This window comes from Phaseolus vulgaris, chromosome 1, assembly GCF_051622355.1.
Source record: "Phaseolus vulgaris cultivar YP4 chromosome 1, ASM5162235v1, whole genome shotgun sequence".
NCBI classification, from domain to species: domain Eukaryota; kingdom Viridiplantae; phylum Streptophyta; class Magnoliopsida; order Fabales; family Fabaceae; genus Phaseolus; species Phaseolus vulgaris.
Genome location: NC_143498.1, coordinates 53,322,147 through 53,342,611, shown reverse-complemented (window position 1 = coordinate 53,342,611; position 20,465 = coordinate 53,322,147). Strand labels below are relative to the sequence as shown.

The 20,465-nt window shown below is 30.3% G+C and overlaps 4 protein-coding genes across 6 annotated transcripts; 1 reads left to right on the top strand and 3 right to left on the bottom strand.

The window, feature by feature from the left end:
- The first annotated feature begins 602 nt into the window (after positions 1–602).
- Positions 603–3,734, top strand: LOC137815073 (peptidyl-prolyl cis-trans isomerase CYP19-4). Of its 2 annotated transcripts, none has more exons than XM_068618107.2 (7): positions 603–907; positions 1,012–1,090; positions 2,188–2,235; positions 2,342–2,365; positions 2,502–2,684; positions 2,801–2,876; positions 3,306–3,734. In XM_068618107.2, exons 1-7 carry the CDS (start codon positions 752–754, stop codon positions 3,442–3,444), a joined length of 705 nt encoding a protein of 234 aa, XP_068474208.1. In that variant the 5' UTR covers positions 603–751; the 3' UTR covers positions 3,445–3,734. The 2 variants fall into 2 exon arrangements, 1 of the variants encoding a protein (XP_068474208.1); XR_016515155.1 differs by having other exon boundaries at positions 690–907; positions 2,461–2,684.
- Positions 3,735–4,350: 616 nt separating this feature from the next.
- Positions 4,351–4,930, bottom strand: ELF4 (EARLY FLOWERING-like protein (DUF1313)). The gene has a single exon (XM_068618108.2). It carries the CDS (start codon positions 4,882–4,884, stop codon positions 4,492–4,494), a length of 393 nt encoding a protein of 130 aa, XP_068474209.1. The 5' UTR covers positions 4,885–4,930; the 3' UTR covers positions 4,351–4,491.
- Positions 4,931–7,990: 3,060 nt separating this feature from the next.
- LOC137815071 (DNA replication complex GINS protein PSF3) lies at positions 7,991–11,752 on the bottom strand. Its single transcript, XM_068618104.2, has 8 exons — positions 11,493–11,752; positions 10,319–10,417; positions 9,983–10,051; positions 9,763–9,863; positions 9,234–9,326; positions 8,573–8,712; positions 8,347–8,474; positions 7,991–8,167 (listed from the first exon to the last, which is right to left on the bottom strand). Exons 2-7 carry the CDS (start codon positions 10,361–10,363, stop codon positions 8,365–8,367), a joined length of 558 nt encoding a protein of 185 aa, XP_068474205.1. The 5' UTR covers positions 10,364–10,417; positions 11,493–11,752; the 3' UTR covers positions 7,991–8,167; positions 8,347–8,364.
- Positions 11,753–13,596: 1,844 nt separating this feature from the next.
- LOC137815070 (SGNH hydrolase-type esterase superfamily protein) lies at positions 13,597–18,040 on the bottom strand. 2 transcript variants are annotated; one of them, XM_068618102.2, is made up of 7 exons: positions 17,737–17,957; positions 17,294–17,370; positions 16,333–16,410; positions 15,886–16,026; positions 15,112–15,188; positions 14,855–15,004; positions 13,597–14,011 (listed from the first exon to the last, which is right to left on the bottom strand). In XM_068618102.2, exons 1-7 carry the CDS (start codon positions 17,840–17,842, stop codon positions 13,798–13,800), a joined length of 843 nt encoding a protein of 280 aa, XP_068474203.1. In that variant the 5' UTR covers positions 17,843–17,957; the 3' UTR covers positions 13,597–13,797. The 2 variants fall into 2 exon arrangements, with proteins under 2 accessions (XP_068474203.1, XP_068474204.1); XM_068618103.2 differs by lacking the exon at positions 17,294–17,370 and having other exon boundaries at positions 17,732–18,040.
- Between the last annotated feature and the right edge of the window lie 2,425 nt (positions 18,041–20,465).

The window sequence follows — 20,465 nt, the reverse complement described above, 5'->3', positions numbered from 1 at the left end:
TAATTACATAAATTTTATTATTTTAATAGATTTATTTCTCTAATGCTAAGAAATCAATATTAAAATGAATTATAAACTAAATTATTATTATTATTATTGATAGATGGCAGATAAAGTCCTTAGCCTATTCCTTAACAAAGATGAACCAATATAGGAAATGACCAATCGCCCAACTCGTTCCATTCTCAGTAGCTCAATTCAAAACTAAAGAAATTGAATTGGTTCTTTTTGAAAAATAAAAATGATTTATGATTATTTTTTACATAAATTCTTTAAATACTTGTAAATTTATAAAATATTCATTCCTATAAAATTTCATATTTTATAAATTCTTTACAATCTAAATTACAAAAATCTTTAAAAAATGATTACATTATCGCAAAATCTTTTAATTTTTTTATTAAAAAGTCTTAAATAAAACTATAATTGAATACATCCTCAATTAAATGATTTTTAATTTAAAAACAATCCATTTATTTTGAATTAAATTGTCCTATCTATTTTTTTTACTGATTAGATGGATTAAATTAGATTTTAGGTTAATAGACACTTTGAATAGTATAAATTATTGAAACTAAAAAGACTTGTTTTTTAAGGTTTTCGGAAACTAACTATAAACAGATTTAGTATAAAAAAATGAAGAACAAAACGAAAATATCCAAAATTTGATATATCAATAATTTATAATTATATTTGGTTGACAACAAACTATGTTTAGCAATTGATCGACAATTTGCATCAGCTGAGTGTAATGGCTTCCAGAGGAACTGGAACGCTGATTTGGGTGTGTCTGTTATGGCTTTTCTTCCTCTGCGCCACCATTGCTTTCTTTCAACTCCACTTGGTAGACAACAGAACCAATCAACCTTCCTCTCGCAGTAATCTCATCAAGACTCAACAGCTTTCAGTAAGAATTCATCTTCCTGCCACTCTTTTCCTTCATTCCCTTCTCTTGGGTTCAGTGGGTCAATCATAGATTGATGCAAATCAACCATTTTCCCTGCTTTCTAGGATACCCCTTTGGGACAGGATTCGGAGGGTGTCACTCACAAGGTGTATTTCGATATAGAGATCCATGGGAAATTAGCGGGTATGCTTCAGTCATTAGAAAGTTCAGTTTTTTATTTCAGATAATTTAGTGTTTCGTGTGTGCCTTTTCTTTGCATCTGTTGGATTGTGGCAATTATTTTGTAGATAATGATTTGGAATGTGATAGCAGATTGAGTGTAGGCTGCGATTTTAGATTCATTAATTCGACACATCACTCACTGATTTAAGATGGTTTGTGTTATGAGGCACTCCTTTGAGAATTATATGTAATGAATTGTGCATCAGAAGAGGTGCCCTGGTATTCTCAAGTATGGTGCAAGGAAAATAAGGGTTATTTGATTCTGAAATTGCATTGAACGTGATGAATAATTGGATGGGATTTGTATAATTTTGAGAATGAGAACGTGTGTTGCAACTTGTGTTTATACTATAGAGATATCAACATACATCATGGATTTGAAAAGAAAAGATGCCTGGGTAGTTCTATTTCACGGCAGTCTAAAATGCAAACTTTTGCAACGGATTTGCCAGCTGCCATCTGAATGGTTTAGATATAATTTTCCAAATCATTTGTACGAAAGAAAAATAAGTAGAAAAAAATGATTTTTTTTCCTTCATATCCTAAATTAGTTTTTTTTGTAATAGTTTTCTTCTTATGTTAACTTTTTGAAAAAATGCTTTTTAATTTATGTTTAAGTTAATTTTAAGAAACTTTTTTCTTTTTATTTTCTTCTCTGTAATGCTTCTAGAAAAATTTATCCCAATTGGTCGCCATAACACTTGGTCATAACCTTCTTCAAAACATTGTATGTACTGCCTTCTTGATTGCATGTGTCTTGTTAGATCATATCCTCATTTGTTGAAGAAGGTTGAGCTGGATTTTCTCCACTTTTCTGCCTTAGTTGTTGTGTTCTTTTTACGGCTTAGGGCTTAGTTATCATAGCATTACGATATGATCCCGAATGGGTCACTCAACACTAAAAATCTTGTGGTTGATTGATGTTTTGTAGAGTATGTTGGATTCCAGTTGGTTGAGTGTTAAAATTTGGTGTTGAGTTTTTTTGGTTAACACACCTCATTTTATTTTATTTATTCTTTGTTGATAAAAAATAATAAAAAATTTGTTTCTCACTTCAGGTCGCATAGTCATCGGCCTTTTTGGAAACACAGTTCCGAAAACTGTAGGTATGGTATGCTATACTATAATGAAATGCTAAAGATGTTTATTCAGAACAGATATTAGTTTCATGTGCAGGATTTGGTTACTAATCATATCATCCCTTTTGTGCAGAAAACTTTCGAGCGCTTTGTACTGGTAGCTCTGCAACTATGGTTACTTTCCTTGTTTGACTTTAAAGTGGTGCCACTACTTATTTTGCTGATAGTTTTCTCCCTTCTATATATGATCAGTTGGAATCAATCTTGTAAATTTGAACAGCGTCTCATTTCAGGAGAGAAAGGAAAGGGAAGAAGTGGGGAGTCTCTTCATTATAAAGGAAGCACATTCCACAGGATTATACCAAGCTTTATGGTCCAGGGTGGTGATTTCACCCGTGGTGATGGAAGAGGGGGAGAATCAATCTATGGTGATAAGTTTGCTGATGAAAACTTCAAGCTGAAGCATTCTGGACCAGGTGAGCTTACATGTTTTTGTTACTGGTATTACATTTATATCCATAATTATGACAATGTTCATATAATTTATATTATTGCACCTCTTCACCCTTCTTGCATGATTGTCTCCTTTCAGGATACTTATCTATGGCGAATTCAGGGCAAGACACCAATGGCTCCCAGTTTTTCATAACCACAGTTAAAACGAGCTGGTAATTTTTTATTACTTATTTTGCATACTCTCGAAAGTTGAATAGTATTAACTTGTGACAACCTTACTGTGAAAGGTATAAATGTGAATTTTTCTCAATGGTTTTATTTTCTTTTAATAAAATGCGATTCTGGGTTTGGTGGAAAAGAAAAGTTTATTCCATTTTGTGCACAAGCATAATCTCAGTTAGAAAGGTCCATTTTCCTTTCACTTATCAGGAAAGGATTTTATTTTGAACATAAATGAGTATAAAGCTGAACTTCTTAGACATTCATGATTCAACTTCCTAATATAGAATAGACGCTTTCTAACATTTATGTATAAGAAAAAAGAGCCTAAGATGAAAAGGTAACTTTTCAAGTTTGTATGTATGACTACTGTTGGGGGCCCTTTTCAACAAACTCATATGCCTCCATTTGTTTCTTGGAAGGCTGGATGGACGCCATGTTGTATTTGGCAAGGTAATTTCTGGTATGGACGTTCTGTACAAGATTGAAGCAGAAGGAAGTGAAAGTGGCTCGCCTAAGAACAAGGTCGTCATATCAGACAGTGGAGAATTAACTTCCTGAGATGGTTTATTTATACAAGTTGAGATTGATTCTACTGTGTTAACAAGCCAGCTTTGCCCAACACCCTGATTCACAAACTCTGTGCATATTTCATCATTCAGATATTCGTGTAATTTAAGTCTGGATTGTTGTTTTGCATGTTTGTTTCTCTACACTAGTCTTGCTATAAGGGAAGAAAATTTATTAGGGATTGCTATAGTGGGGATACTCATTAACAATATACATCAGGCTGTGGTCTGTTATCTGAACTTTTCTTATTTTATAGGTACGAGGATAAATTATTTATTCAAGTGCATCATGTCGTGTCCTCAGCTACATTCCCCACTTCCACCACTGCAATTTAAATCCAAATTACAAATGCACCATAATAAAATAAAATAATATTAACAAATTGTTATCTTTTACCTTGTCCTGTGAAAAAGGCAGAGGTCATCATTATTCAGATTTTACACAAATATGATATTGCACCACTCCTTTAAATGGTCACTTTTTTCCACACTATTTTCTATCTAAGCAAACTGCATCAACCCAGGACCAAATAGTAACATAACTTCGAATTGAGATTTGAACTTTTGATCTGTCACATTATAAGAGGCTACTTTCTTCAGGTAGATTCAACTTAGTCTTGATGTGGTTAGTTAGGCACTGTGAATTTTAGATCTTTCAAAAATGTTGTGTTGTAACCTCACTGTTGATGATGGTCAAGTAAAGAGCAAATAACTGGTCTTTTCTCTATAAGCAAAAATACAGATATGAATCTTCCATTCACATGCAATGAACAAGAACAAGTTATTATCCAATAAAAAGTTAATTTATTGATTTAGAAGTACAGAGAGAGTGAAGTAACTGAAAGGTACAGTAGTAGAATGTGTAGAAAGAAGTAAAGAGGACGATATAATGCTTCGCTTTTCACCGTCCTTATTGACAATTGATGAGGAAAGAAAGCCCAAAATCACCATCACAAATCTTCATCTTCAACAACAGACACAGACACATATATAGATAGAGAGACAGACACAATTAAAAAGGAAGAAACCATGAGTGGCTTTATTTGGAAGGGGTTTTGGAGCGGTGTTGGCAAACGTTTGTGAAATTGGAGTTGAGATCAGAATAGAGAGAGACAACCTTCGAGATGTTGCCGTTGAGTTCCTGAATGAGGGACACGTTTTTTACCATGTTGTCGTGCATCCGTGACTGCTGGTTCTCGTTCACCTGCTGAATCAGTTGCCGGTTCCGGTCCAGCACCGACTGCACCTGACGGAACCCCTTGTTCAGGGACGCCCACGCCTCCGTGTCGCCGTCCTCCGACTCCCCGGTGGTCGTGCTCACCGTGGTGGCGGCGGGGTGGTGGCTGTTGTGGCGGCGGAGGTGCTTCTTGGAGCGGGTGTGGTTGGAGAGGTCTTCCATGGTGGAGTCTGCGGCGGAGCAAGATGAGTTCATGTGCTGTGCATGAAACACAGAGACGACTCAACCAAGTCTTGTTGGTTTACACATTTTGTGACTTCACAAGGGACGGGGCAATGCTATATATACACACCACTGCAAGGGCAAACATGTCATTGCCTAATTTTAAATTTAACTCGTAAAACTATTTTAATATATGTTTTTTATAAAAAGTCTTTCACCATATCTGATTTTGTTTTAAATTGCTTCATCACCATACGTTCTTTTTAAGATTTTTCTTACAAATTCCTTCATTTTTCCTTGTATTTCAGTTTTTTATAACTTAAAAATTAAATAAATATCATAATTATTTTTATTTATTTATAATTAAAATGTTAAAATTCAATGAGATTTCTTTTAAGACCTAGTTGTTAGTTTAAACTTAAAGATACTCCAAAATTTGGTCAAAACAATTTTCATCAATCTTTGGTTTGATTATGAAATTTATATGTATTTGTTTTTTTATTTAAAATGTAATAATTAAAAGGACAATTTTTTCTTTTTATTAAATATTTGAACTCATTTTAATCTTGAGAAAATATTGTTATTTTAATTTCAGAGAGAGATAATAACAAAACTATTCACTATCCATTGGCGCGTGCAGCACACCTACAGATGGAAGATAGATCTAGGAAGAAAAAGTCAAAAGTTCAATTGAATACTACTTTAGGCCCACTTTACATGAGTGTTTTGTACTTCATAAATCTTTAATCAAATCACTATTCAATTTAATTCCTAATTTATTACACACTCAAATATCTAAAAAAAAATACAAACATAAAAAAATTATATTACTTTTCAAATAATTATTATAAAACCCTATAATTTATTGTAACGATACTTTATAAAATTATTAAAAGGTATATTTTTGTGAACCCTGGACGAAAAAGGTTTAATTACAATTTTTTAAATCTCTTGATCGAACTAAGCACGTCTTAGTTTTAACTTTTTTTTACTCAATTAAAATTTTCCCATTTTTAAAATCAAGTTTGTCCATTTTATCAAATTTTCATCTAAGTATTCCAAATTTACAATTTTAATCCAAATATGTAGAGTTTTATAGTGAGTTTAGAATACAAAATATCTTAATAGTTTAGAAGTAGTATAAATTTAATAAAATTCGAAGGATTTTAATGTAAAGTTAGGATTTCAAAAGGAAAAGTGGGTGTTTTCTATGTTGCCTCAAAGTTTTAATTATAGAGTTTTTGAATAAAAATAAAATATTTGTAACTCAATTCGAAATAATAGATGAAAATTTAAAAATCGGAGATAAATAAAAGTTATTCCAATATCAAATTTGAGAGATATCATTGTTAGGGTCAATCAATACATCTGAAATATTAAAGTCAGTATTCTGATACAATTTTATTTTTAAAAGACGTCTTAATAAGTTGAAGGAGGAAAGAATGTATAAATTGTTCTTCCTATCGACTTCTGAACGATTTGAGATTGCATGGTTAGAATCGGAATAAAAGTAAACTTTTTAAAATAGAAAAAAAAATGTTAAAACTCGAGTAATGTGAATTAAAATAAAGTTTTAGGTTATTTATATTAAAAAAAAGTAGTGGATGCTCGTAGAAAATGCAGAAGTGAATCTATGGGTGGTCCATTAAAAAAAGGTAAAGAGAAGAAAATGTTGAGGAAGTTGCACGCGGCAAAGGTGAGAGTGGGGAAAGCATTAGGTTGAAAATATCTAAAGGATTGGATGCAAAAAGCGAAAAGTGCATTGCCACGAGGACTAAAAGAAGCATGCTTCTGCCTCCGTGGATTGGAAAGTGCATAAAATATCTAATTTCATGTCTCACGCGCCACACAACTGAGATAGATACACCAAAATATCTCCCACAGTTGTTAGGCCTAAAAAGGAAAAAAAAAAAAAGATGGAAGACGAATATATACCTGCAAACGAAAAAATCAAGAAGGGAACATATTTGGTCCCAACACAGAAAAGAACCTTACTAGTTATAGGGATAAATTATGTTATCAATTTTATTCACTCTGTCATTGTTTACTTCATCAACTACATTCAATTTCAACCAAAATATCTTGGATCAAAAAATATCTTCATAAACTTTCCTTTTTTTACTTTTCAGTGTCTTTTAATTTTGGTTATCTTTTTTAAGTATTTGAGAAAGAAGGTAGAAAAGAAAAGAAAAATAAAGTTGTTTGAATGAAAAAGAAACAATATTAAGAGGATGAGTAAATGAATGAAAGATTGTAATTGATTTGGTTAATGTAATAAAACAACTTTTTTTTATCAGCATAATAATAATAAAACAACTATATACATATAAAAATAATTTGATATAAAAATATTTTAAAAAATATAAATTAAAATTAAAATATTGTTATAAAATTTAATAAATAACAAATTATATTTCAAAATAAAATATATATTAAAATAAATTAATTTATAAAATATCAAAATTTAAGCTAATAAAATTTATCTTATTTATTAATTTAACATTTTAATTTCAATATAATAAAATTCTAAATATAATTATAATAAAATATAATATATTACATTAAGAGACAATTGATTGCATTAAAAAATTTAACCGATTATATACTACTTCCCCTTCAAATCTCTCTTCATTTGAAAAGAAAATTTCTCGTCAATTTCTCATCAATAACGATATTTTAATTTTCGAGATTTCAACTTTATTGTCTACTTTTTTCCTTTATCTGAACACATTTTCTCTATGTTTCTCCGCTTGAAAACAAACACGCCATAAATTTAATTATAATTAAAACTGGACTATCCTTTTCATAAATATTTTTCAAAAACTAAAATTAGTTTATATGTATGTATATACACACTCATTTGTAGAAAGTTATTTTATACAAACTATTAAAATATTTACTTTTAATCCGTATATAAGTTAATTTTAAATTATTTAAAAATATATTTTTTATTTCTAAAGTGTTTATGAAAAAGTGTCTAGATAGACCCTGAATTGGCATCTGTAAACAAATTCTAGAGAATTATATTCATGTAGGGTAAATTGTTATGTTTTATAACTGTAATAACCCATTCGTGTACCAAACTAATCGGTAAGATAAATAAGTGGAGACTTTTTATAAAAAAAAAACACAGCAAAGGGAATGAAATTATTAAATTAATCTGTTGAATGTAAAAACCATGGTACCATTCAAAGAACATTCTTAGGCTGTTATCCTTTTTCTCAATACAACCTGTAAACACCCTGTTAGGGGCCACCTAAGTACATTGCAGGGACAACCCATGATCAGTGGTATGGTACAGAGGATTCAACTATCACTGGCACACAAGATAGCCACAAGTGGTCAGTAAATTCACTTCTATGTTTATGTATCAGTAATTGGAAATTACAATACAACACATTTTATTTGTATTAAGTCTACATGCACATTAAAATATTGACATTTTTATACCTATTCAGAATAAATATCATAACATTGGCATAAACAGATGCTTACAAGGTTAAAGCCAATAAACTATTCAGTGGATTTTCTCTTTTTTCCCAGAACAGAAGCTATCTGAAATCTGGGCCCTCCCATTCGCCACTTCTTGAAGGATGCCATTGCGGATTGAGCGGTCTCATACACTACATCATAAAGGATTAGAACAAAAATTAAATTGAATATCTCAAGAGGGAAAGAGATGTGACCACACAAGTTTCATTTAGCAAGGATAACGCCTCACAGTTGATCTCTTCTTTTGTAAGAATAGTCCAAAATTTGGAACCAGCAGGAAATGCTACAGAATGTGCCTTCGTGAGAATTTCCTTATACCTACTTTTAAAAGCAGACAACAGCAGAAACCCAATGGTTCGGTCGCCAACTCTGCCATAAATGGAAAATAAATCAAGAATGTACACAGAACATGTTGCCAATTTTGAGTAAAAAGGTCAGGAAATTTGTGGTAACGCCGGAAGGAAAAAAATTTGTAGCATGGATACTCTCCCTTAAAAATCAAAACCACATATCATATTCTCTGTCCTGTTTTATTAATGTGTTATGACGAATTAAGGGCCGAGTTGCTGGACCAAATCCAATTTTTGAACATTTGGCTATCTTACATTTATCAGGTTGACTGAACTCATGACGGAATTTGTGATAATAAATATTTGAATGAGATGCTGCATGAACCATGTAACACCAAAAAGCTTCAGAATCCTAGGTCCAATCTAGATATGACACGTGATACATGACAGCTACATACTATCATCCTAGACAGAAATAAAATATTTAATCAACAAAATATGAGAAAACAGTAAAATAAGTCAGTTAAATTTAAACCGAGAGAAATAAAAAGCTAGTTCAGATCATGCAAGCAAGAAAATACAAGCATAAGCAAGACTTACATGGGTGCTATCTTGCAACCAAAATCATAAAAGAATGGACATCTGGACCTCAGATCCACACCGGCCGAATCAGCTTGGATCTCTAGCCTTGTTCTGAAGTCAAACATCATCAAATATAAGATTAGGAAAAAAATGTGATACTTTCGAGACATCAAAATTCCTCTAGTACAGCTTGATATAAATGGTAATGCAGCTTAGCATACATATGCAATATCGGTTCTTAACTATTTCTTTGAAAGCCATGTGCATTGATTATTGAATTTGTTGTTACCCAAAGTTCCATGCAACAACATGCACTGATTATTAAAACCAGCATGAAAATTGGGGATAAGAAAAAAATGAGGCTCCAAAATCCATTTTGAAGCCCATGAGGCAAGATATTAACAGGAAATGTCTGCCAAAACATTTCAGGCGCAACAGAAATAGAAGTATACTTAAAGAGTGCCTCTGAACTCGTCAGCGTCATGCATGCTCCATTATATGATAAAAAGTACTCATAAGTAACAAAAAGATGGTAAATAACCACTACTTTTGATCAAAACAAGAGGGAACGTTGACTGATACTGCCTGTCTCATCTGTAACTCGTGAGCAAGCCAAAAAGGCAATTCAACTTTTGAACCTGTTTCAATCTGAAAATCAAACAATATAATGTCAAGTCAAATTACTAAGCTTACAGAGCAGGTATCTAGTGCCACTGCAAATAATTCTTTCCTTTGGAAATCTAAAAATGAGTGTGAATGGCTCTTACAAAGTCCATTGCAGAACTGGGATCTATTCCAACTCCAGATGCAGCTTTCTGAAATATAACTGACACAATCTGTGACCAGAACATATCAAACCGTAGTATTAGAATAAGAAATTCAGGTTGCATTCTGTATCTTAATTGTATAGACGATGAATTGATAGTTGATTTCTGTTAAAATTAGCAACAACGTAAAACATCATGCGTAACAAAATCTTAAGAATAACTCCCCTATAGAAAAGCTTTTCCCTTAATTATAAAAACTCGAATGTTCCAAAACTGTTATTCCCTTGCATATCAATTGGCAGCAGATTTTGAAAAAATGAAGAATCTGAAGCCTACCCCTTCTTCCATAACAATATCATCAATATCATAGTAGTTAGTCATCGTATCCTCCTGCCTGCTGCTTCTGCACTTCCCTTAACTCATCGAAAGTGTGAACTGAAAATTAAAAAAAAAACGTTTGAAATATGCCATACATTTAAAAAAATATATATGAGATAGTTATTCAAAAAGAGAAACTCTAACATTATCATTCCTTTTTAAATCTAATGGTTTTAACGAGTAACTTATCTTAATCATTAGAACTCATGAAAATGAAAGGTGAAATTGGAAAGCGTCTCCTTTAGAGCTACTCTTAGAATGACTAGTTCCCTCTTATTTTTTATTAATAAAAAAAAACTTCTCTAACTAACCATAAAGACAACAAAATCAAGCAAACAAAATCCGAATCTGTTGTTCAAATGACAAAACTTCATTCACTAGTTTTGATGTTTTATAAAAACTGAACTATCGATATGAAACACGCCAACAGCATCTGGTGCTGCACTTCAATTAAAAAGAAACTCATAACCACAAAACATTGAAGTGTGCATATCATATGGAAAAGGGGGGAAAATAACTTTCAAAAAATAATAAAACAAGAGTAATCAGTAGTAGAGGAAGCAGTGGAGAGTTGAATCGAGCAAAGCAAAAACGTAAATTCTAGTTGAAAGTTGAAATTTGTTTCTACAATTAGGATCTCAATCTGAAGCTGTGGAACTCGTTACTATCAAACAGAAGAAATTTAAGCCAAAAAAAACCTCCTTTTCAATTCGAGACATCAATATGAAACCAACCCAACACCCAGACCTATTACACAAGTCAAGGCCGAAAATCTCACAGCCAAAAATCATAAAAACCATCAATGTCGTGGAATGATGCCAGCACCATTGTTAATTCGTCAGTATTTTACCTTAATTAAATAATACTTCTTCTTTCTAGACAGATTGTGGTTGTACACAGGGAACGACCATCCCAATTTCCAGAAAAGCAAAATAAAAAAACATGAAAAGAATCCAGCTTCAACCTTACCTCGTGTGTACATAAGTATTTGTACAAAGTTTCGTAACATAAAGATGGCAAGCAGAGGATAATAGAATTTAGAAGATTTGAATCTTGGATAAATACTTGAACGCAATTTTGATAAGAAGACATCGGTTCGGTTATGCATTAGATCTTAAAGAAGGAAGTGCACCTGAGCTATGGCGGAGTGAATCGTGCCGCCGCGAGAGACTGACAAAGTGAGCAGACACGACAGCTACTGCGGAGTGCTGATTAGGGTTACTGTGATAGTGAGTTAGGGTACGAAATTGGAGATCGAAGTAACGAAAACCAAAGTGAAAGAATGAAGTGGCGAAGTGATTAAGATGAAAATGAAAAAGGGAAGGCGTTTGATTTTGGGGAAGAAAACTAGGGTTTGTTTTTCTTGCAATTTTTGTGATTTTGAATATTGGCGCGTTTTCAAAATTTCAGTTTTAGTGATGGCGCGTTTGAAATTTGTCGTATACGGATTAGCCGCCTCCGTGCAAAACTACATAAAAAAAATCATTCTCGATTTTAATTTCAATTTTTAATTACAAAATTGTTACTTATTTTTATTTTGTTTTCTATTTTTAATTATTTGGAAAACCCAACTTTTCTTCTCAACGTTTGCATTATAAAATTTTAAAAATATTAAGCAAATTAAAATTAGGATCACTATTTTGTAATTTAAAATAAAAACATTATTTTCAACATAAACCAGCTTCAAGCTTTCAAACAATACAAATCTAATCACGAGAAGTACAAAAAAAAAATATTAAATGCATCCATTGTTAAAACTAATTTCATGATTTCTATGAAATTTATGTTTAAATTTTTTTTTTGGAAAATATTTTGAAAAATAAATGAATTAACAAAGTTAGTGAGTTATTTTGAACTTGATTACCACGAAATAAGAAAAGATCAATTTAGTTAGATATATTTGAGAGGTAACCTATGTTACTCTTAGATCAAAGAGCACGTTACTTTAGGATTTAGAATTTAAGATTTTTAAAATATTTCACGAATACTTTTGTAATTACACATGAATGTAGGGGTGGAAAAAGAAAAATGTAGAGGTGCTAAAAGAAACACTTCATTTCTTTTTGGATTAAAAGATAAAATATGAGAGAAAGAAAAGAAAAAAAATTAAATTGAGTATTTTAATGAAAAATTAAATAATTTTTTTTTTATTATAATAAAAAAACATAAGAATTAATAACAATTACTAACATAAATGATTCTATTAAAAGTACAAACATAATTAATTATGATCTTACAAAGTGTAACATTTATTGTGTAATATTGCTATTTAATATATATATATATATATAATATTTTAGAATATGTCTTGATATATCATTTGATTATATATAACTTTTTGTGTGCAGAAAATTAATGTAAGATTTTTCATGTTTTTAAATCTGTAGTGGTTTTATATGTTTTTATTTATTTATTAGTTGTGTGTCTTTTCTTGTTTTCTCCACCCTAAAGCATTAAAAAGATAGACAGAGTGAATAGGATGTTATCATTAGTGAGGCTGGTGATGACAGCACACCAAGGTACTTAACCATGATCCAGTTGGTATGGATAAAAAGGTCTAGGCCAAGCTATTAATGTAACACATTTAGCCTCTGCATCACTGTAAAAGCCATCGCAGTCTCCAAATGGTGCAGCCTTTGTATAGTGACATATGGCATATGCTCATTTTTTTCAATCACATTCTACAAAACAAAAGCTTCTGCTATTTTACATTTTACTTTCACAGATTCTACTGTCATTTAAAAAATATAAGTAGATATCTATTATTAAATATTTCCACAGATGTGTACTCTATTTATAACACTGTTTTTATATGTGTAATGCATCTAAAGTTGTAGTTATTGTAAAAGTTGCAATCAAATTTTCTTATGGTTGACTATAAGTGGCTACTTTGTCCCTTCCCACATGTATGAGAACAGAAAATAGCCACGTCAAATTTCTAAATTCTTCTAATTTTGGAGTTCAAGTTCATCAGTTATATTAAAATAAGATATTATTGTTTTCAAAAACTTTGTAAGATCAGCCTAAGCAAAAAACTGTCTAAATTTGTATTTTAAGGTTCATAATTTCACAGTTTTTTTTTTTGCAAGGCTCTTAATTTCTATAACCAAGGTTAAGTTTTGAAATAATGAATTGTCTCATTCCTTATACACTCCAGATTCATAATAAACTCCAAATTCTATATTTTACCAATAAAATCTGCAGATAGATATGGAAGAAAGAATCTATTGAACTAATTTTCAACTGAACCATCATAAAATAACATAGATTATCTAAATTATAGGGCAATACTATCACCAAATAGTTAATGAAGATGTCTGATAAAAATGTAAATAGTATATGAAACTACTAAATCATGTGGGATTTGGCAGACAGAGATTGAGTCCTGAATGGAGGTCAGAGCAAATAGATATTATTAAAGTCGATAACCTAACAACCTAATCCCACTGAATCTCTCTGTAAAAAGTCCACTCAGAAGGATTCAATGTAGTTTTGCCATCAGCAGCAACCAGATCATATGGTGAGTTTTCTGAAAATTCAGTGGACAAGGATTTCCAGTGGAGGCAAGGCTCCCAGTCAGCTTCCTTAAGCACGCTCAGTATCTCTTTCACAACGATTTTGCTTCCCTCAGCTGCTAAATGAATACCATCACTGCAAAATTCATTGAAGATGACAACAAATTATAAATATTGTCTAGGTGAACTTGTCTGTTGACATCATTCTCATTCACATGTTATGACTGACTATGGTAAAAGAAGGTTGTTCTTTAATATATTTCACAAGACATTACTATAAACAACAATTTCAAGCATAAGGAGATAAAAAAGTATCATATGAACTTTGGTTTTAGCATCCTGTGACTTTATTGTCAACTCTGTTCTATATTTTTTTTAGAACTAAACATGGAGTGCAGATAAATTTTAGAGAAAAAATTCATTTGGTCCGTGGAAGGTTTGGTTTACATCACTTTGGCCCCTAACTCCCGAGAGATACGTGCATCAATTAAATGTCTCAGACATGGAAATTAACACAGAAATCATCCTTGGATTTAGGGACTAATTGGATGGCATATTTCTATATTATTGAGGATCTAATGTCAATTAATTTAGAGAACATGCAATCTCCAACTTTCCCATAACTACATTAATATCATTTATCTATTAAGATCAAAAACCAAATCAATGTCATTCCAATCTTTCAAGGATCAACACTAAATTTTATGGACATGAAAACCAGTGAATTGAAGAGGAAATGTCACAACTTACAAGCAAGTGATAAATGCAGGTTTAAATTAACCAAAAGATTGCATCAGTCAACATGCCTTTAAGATGGAAGATTGCAGGCCTAAATCATCTTGCAAAGAAAACAAAATACTGGCGAAGAGCAACTAAAGGATTTGGGTATTAAACAATTAGACTGCAACATCACACCATTCTGAAATCTCATAGTATTTGAGAAAAATAAAAGATAAATCGTGGAGGTAAGGAAGCTTACGTAAAACAAGCATTCCTCCAGTCATCTCTCTTTTGTAATGCAGTAAAAAGATCAACAACTTTGACATCCAGTTCCTTGCATAGCTTAATACAAGCTTCTGAGTAGCTTTGGCACAATTCATTGGTTCTTACCAACTCACTAAGAACTCCACTGATTAAGAAAGGGAAATAAAAAGCTAAGATTGGAACTTGGTGATTATCTGAATATATGTACATTGCAGAATTGAAAATGTGAAAGAAAATATATCTTCAGGCTACCTAGTGTTTCCACGCACTTTTTCCTCATTGACAGGAGGACAACTGAGAACAATGATCCGTGTCCTTTCAGATAGACCCTGACAGTCAATATGGTCACGTCAAATTACAAATAATAGTTTCACTTTCAAAAATGCATTTATGATCATCATAGTAGGCAAAGAACATCATGTCTAAGATCTATTTTTCTTCAGTATAGAAGTTACAATCTGCTGCGTTGCTGCAAATCATTTTTCAGTTTTTTCATAGATATCTTTTTCTTTTAGGTGTTTTCTCTATTCATATTTACCCAATTCATTTGACTTGGTAATATGTGGAAAAGACATTAAATGAAATAGAACAACATGCAGCCTCTTTCAAAGGGTGTTCACTATTATCCACAAACTATACTTTCTTGACACCTCCTCGTCTTAATTCTCCAACCGACATGTTAAACTATCGTCCTCGCGCAACTAAATTCCATAACTGGTACGAATCATATTTGATTTATGTTAATGAGTAATGTGGGAGTAACAGTTTTGGAGAACCAAGGATAGACAAGATATACATGTGATGATGGCTGGTTTTTCATCTACATTACATTATGTTTGTCAACAGAAGGTCCTTCAATAAATCAATTTATTTCCTAAACCTTGACATTTTAAAGAAATGGTTTAGCTTTCATATTGACAAAATCAAGAGTTTAGTGCTCTGTGTCTTGAAGAGAACATATCAGTCTCTACTGAAAGGCGATGTGCACTAATAAAAAAAAACAAGTAATTAACATAGCAGAACTACCTGAATATGAATCAGAATCTTTCTCATGTTTTCAATATATTCAGGAAGAGGAACATGAGGGCCTAGGCCAGACGAATGAGGACCCATGGAATCATTACCTCCAAAATAAACTATCACAAGAGAAGGCTGGGTTGCAGCATCCTGGGGAGTCAGATAAATCAAATTATATAACGTAGGAAGGATAATAGGCTACAACAAAGGAATTATTTAAGAATGAATTGTGAGAGCATAAAGTTAGCAACATATATCCCACATGGAAATTAAAATACATTAAGAACCAGAAAAGGATCATGTATTATTTCAAGAAATTGTGTGCTATGACCCATACATCATTTTAAACTAAAGCATAACACAATCAAACATAAGATAAAGTGAAGAATAGCTACATCAAATGCATAATTTTAGTTGAGTTCTGTCATGTGAATGGTTGCTTTTAAAGTACAATACCTTTGGGAAAACTTGATCCATGACTTCGAGGGCACGTCGAGAGTTCCACCCATAGTATCCTCGCAACACTATGTCAGCCTACAGCAAGAATTTTGTATCATCATGACTTAAAAATGACCATTCTCAATAGTTCACTAGTGAAGGAAAAACAAAAAGAAAAAGGTTCTTGATATGGACACACTCCCACAGAAGAGAGTGCATGCGTATTTAGATCAACTATTTACACACACTTGTGAAATATAAATGCCTGGATACAGTCTTTGCACAGGCTTTCTACTTGTAATCATCCAGAGCCTCGTTTAGGAGGGCATTAAGAAGGGTAAATACAAAATTTGAAGGCATGACCAGGACAAAGACAGTCATAACCACAAAGGAAGTCAACCAAAATGAATTCATTTGGCTCAATTTTGATAAACTTTTAATAAGCACGTGTAGGAAAAGAAAAGAAACGAAAAACTATAAATCAAGCTTCTCTCACAAGTTATTATCAACTTATGGACCTCAACAGTCTTGGATGATGTTGGACCTTTTTCATAAGCTAATGTTTGTAACTTTATTTTAACAAATAGAGATGTTAGATTCATTTTACTGCATTACTTCCTCTTATTTTCTTCTCCTACGAGTTCACGTAAACATTGCCCAAATGAGGGAATACTTAGCCATGTGCAATGATGGTAATACTTCCAGAGAAGTCAATCATGGTGTCACACTTGAATCAACAATAATTCATGTACAGAAGTAAATTCATTCAAATTCACTTCTTTGTTTGAAATATTATACTCAACTAATGAGACAAAAAGTCAAAGATAAGATAAGTGACTAAACTGGAATCCTTTAGAGCAAATGACATGAACATTAGAAAAAAGACACAAATTTAATCCCTCAATCTCGTTATAATTAGTGAGAAAAAGAATTATTTTGATGCTAATTTTCATCATCGAGGGATTAAAGAGTTAAATACCTGCTGCAGTTGCGGTTTGAATTGCAGGAAATTGCAAAGAGATGCAGCCACAATTGCGCAGACAAACACCCAAAAACCTTAAAAGAGTCGAGGCCAAAATTTCAGTGGCAGGACATTTTTTAAAACCTTGCTTCCCATTCCCATATGGAAAAACATCTAATCACGTATGTTTGATCCCAATTTGCACAAAAATGCAAAAAGGTTTTAAATTGAATAATTGGTAAGCGCCACTCCAAAGAAAAGTGAAAGAAAAAAAAAGAGTAGCAGTGAGGTTGTTGAGAAAACCACGTAACATGACATATACAATATGATAGATGTGATGCAAGGATGCATGTGATGATGCTGCAATTGTAATGGTACTGTAGAAGAACAATGGAAGAAAGGAGTGTTGAGGGGTAAAAGAAAAGACAATAAATGAATGTAGTTGAAGGAAGGTACCTTACGAGAGTAGATGTCAGAAAGATGGGCGCCCCAACCGCCATGGCCGAAACTAAGCTGAACGATGGAGGATCCGAAGAGAACAAAGTGGGGTCTAGCAGGTGCAACCATGTCTGAGATTGAGATTAAGAATGAGAGAAAAAGAGAGAAAAGAAAGTGAGTGTGGCGTGTAGAAGAGAGGAAGTGAGCGTTTGTTCCTGTGCTCGAGGAGGGTCAAACCAGACATTGTATTTATAACATCCTAAACCAAACAAATCAAACTCTCATTGGTTATGGTTAAAAGTCTTCCTCTTTAACTTTTTCTGCTTCTAGAGAAAAGTTTTGTTGAGACTAACATACCTTTAACACTTTTTACAATAATATAATAATATTTTTTAATTAAAAATAAAATATTATTTTATTAAAATATAAAGTATATGTTTTTATTGTTAAGGGTGTTGACCATTTTCTATATACTCTAAAAATATTTTTAATACCCACAATTTTCAATCATGATGTAATGAATCTCATTAAATATTACTTTTGATCTAGGAGAGCTAATATTTTATTAATGAACTTACATGAAAATTATTAAAAAATAATTATATATTTAATTATCTTAAATACTAATAGAGTTGTTGCATTTATGGTTATGACTAATGTTACATAAATGTTTCGTAATCTATAAAATATTTGTCTTAATTATTGTGAAAAAATCATTAATGTTATTTAATAAATGTTTTGTAATCTATAGAATATTTGTCTTAATTACCGTGAGAAAATTATTGATGTTATTTGATGTGTCAGTTTAGCTGAAATTTCCAAGTTGTATAGTGACGACTAACATAAAAAAATTTATAAAAAAAAATACTAATTAAAGTTTATGTAAATTATTTTGTTTAATGTGAAACTTAACGGACTATTTAATCAATTTTAATATTTAACATATTTTATGCATATAGATATATATGTTTAGACTGTACTTCATATAGTTAATAAATTAGTTAGTAATTTATAATTTAGATTGATAAATATATAACTTTGTGGTAAGGTAACTTAAAATAACTCTTCTAAGAAGTTTTTAAGGTATAAGCTATATGCTAATTCACTTGTATAATGTAGCTTATTTTATTTTTAAAAAATATATTTAATATATTTTCTTATTCTCTTTATTTTATTTTTATTTATTATTATCTATTTTAAATTTATGACTATTACAATATTTTTAATATTTATTAAATTACTTTTTCATTTTTATGTATTACAAGTTGAAGTAAAAGAATATTTAAAAATTATATAATTATACAAAAAGAAGGTATATATGTGAGAGCTTAGTTATATATTTTTTAGCATGAGTTTGGTTTGACCTACATATTTTTATATTTTTTTTCCTTTTTATGCAAACTTTCATGTGATGAATAGTGGTTGAATTTCGAGATGTTAATCTATCTTAAATGTCAAAGTAAGTAATGATGTCTAAAATATAAAATTTAATAAAAAAAGAAAATGTTTAAAAATTGGAAAATAAGAAATTTAATGTAAGATTCATTTATATTGAACAAGTAAACGTATTAAATTTTTAAAAAAGTAAATAAAAATTAAATTTAATTAATAGATGGATTTATTTAAATTAAATGACTTGTCAAAAAATTATATTTAATTTTTAAAATATAGACAAAAGTACTAAAATTTTAATAATTTGTTATTGTAAAAACTTTAAAATTATAATTACATAATAATATAAATTTTATTTTTATCATATAATTTTAAATTGACTAACTTGAGAATTTATCTAACTAATTTGTCGATCATAAATGTTAACCAATATTTTATGTCTTATTTGATAAAACAGTTTGAGTGAAACTCGTAAGTTAACTTGTAAATTAAAATTTTATCAACTGCTTTATCGGTTATAGTATTGACTAGTAACTAATCTAGAAAAAAAAAAATATATATATATATATATATATATAAAATAACAAATTCTATAAAAATTAATAAGTTAACGATTTTTTGTGAAAAAATAAATATAATAATTAATCAATTGGTGTAAATATTTCATTAATAAGATATTTATTTACAATTTTTTTACCACTCATTTTATTTGATAATAATAACTCATTTTTTAATATAACATATTTTTTAGTTTCCAACATCTAATTATATAATTTTTATTTTTACTTATTTTCAAATGAGATATTATTATTTATTTTGAATCTTTTTTAAATTAATTTATTCATTCAAAGTATTATTTAATTATTTATTTTGTCATAATTAGTGTGAAAGACACTTTTTCGTCTAAATGAGCACATGCATTTTTCTAAATTAGGATATGCATGCAAATTAATTAGAATGTATTTATGTGTATTAAAAGTAATCTTTTAGCATAAACTTTCAAAAGCAACTTATAATTTTATATAGAACAGAAACTTTAAATTAATATAATAAATTATATAACATTTATTAAATTCTACATTATTTTATTTTATACTTAATTAAAAATATTTTGTTATAAATTATAAGAATATTTTTATAATAAAAAAAACATATAATAATGAAAACAAAAAAACAATTGAAATAATTAATCTTTAAATAAAAAATAGTAATGTAAACCAATTTTAAAACTCAAAAAATGAATTATTCAAAATAAATTTTAATTTATTTAATTATTATATAAACATTTTGTGTGTGTATGTTTATGTTTAATCAATTACTTTAATAATAAATCTTTAAATATTTACAATCTAATAGGTTA

What these genes read in the sequence shown, in the direction of transcription:
- LOC137815073 (XM_068618107.2), top strand. Translation starts at nt 752, where the DNA reads ATGGCTTCCAGAGGAACTGGAACGCTGATTTGGGTGTGTCTGTTATGG. An exon ending in GATCCATGGGAAATTAGCGG is followed by an intron (nt 1,091 to 2,187) that starts GTATGCTTCAGT and finishes TTCTCACTTCAG; the next exon opens with GTCGCATAGTCATCGGCCTT. An exon ending in CACAGTTCCGAAAACTGTAG is followed by an intron (nt 2,236 to 2,341) that starts GTATGGTATGCT and finishes CCTTTTGTGCAG; the next exon opens with AAAACTTTCGAGCGCTTTGT.
- ELF4 (XM_068618108.2), bottom strand. Translation starts at nt 4,884, where the DNA reads ATGAACTCATCTTGCTCCGCCGCAGACTCCACCATGGAAGACCTCTCC.
- LOC137815071 (XM_068618104.2), bottom strand. Translation starts at nt 10,363, where the DNA reads ATGACTAACTACTATGATATTGATGATATTGTTATGGAAGAAGGG. An exon ending in CCCTCTTGTTTTGATCAAAA is followed by an intron (nt 9,327 to 9,762) that starts GTAGTGGTTATT and finishes GTTTGACTTCAG; the next exon opens with AACAAGGCTAGAGATCCAAG. An exon ending in GGTTGCAAGATAGCACCCAT is followed by an intron (nt 8,713 to 9,233) that starts GTAAGTCTTGCT and finishes CATTTATGGCAG; the next exon opens with AGTTGGCGACCGAACCATTG.
- LOC137815070 (XM_068618102.2), bottom strand. Translation starts at nt 17,842, where the DNA reads ATGGTTGCACCTGCTAGACCCCACTTTGTTCTCTTCGGATCCTCCATC. An exon ending in AAAGTGCGTGGAAACACTAG is followed by an intron (nt 15,005 to 15,111) that starts GTAGCCTGAAGA and finishes TTTCTTAATCAG; the next exon opens with TGGAGTTCTTAGTGAGTTGG. An exon ending in TGGAGGAATGCTTGTTTTAC is followed by an intron (nt 14,012 to 14,854) that starts GTAAGCTTCCTT and finishes TGAATTTTGCAG; the next exon opens with TGATGGTATTCATTTAGCAG.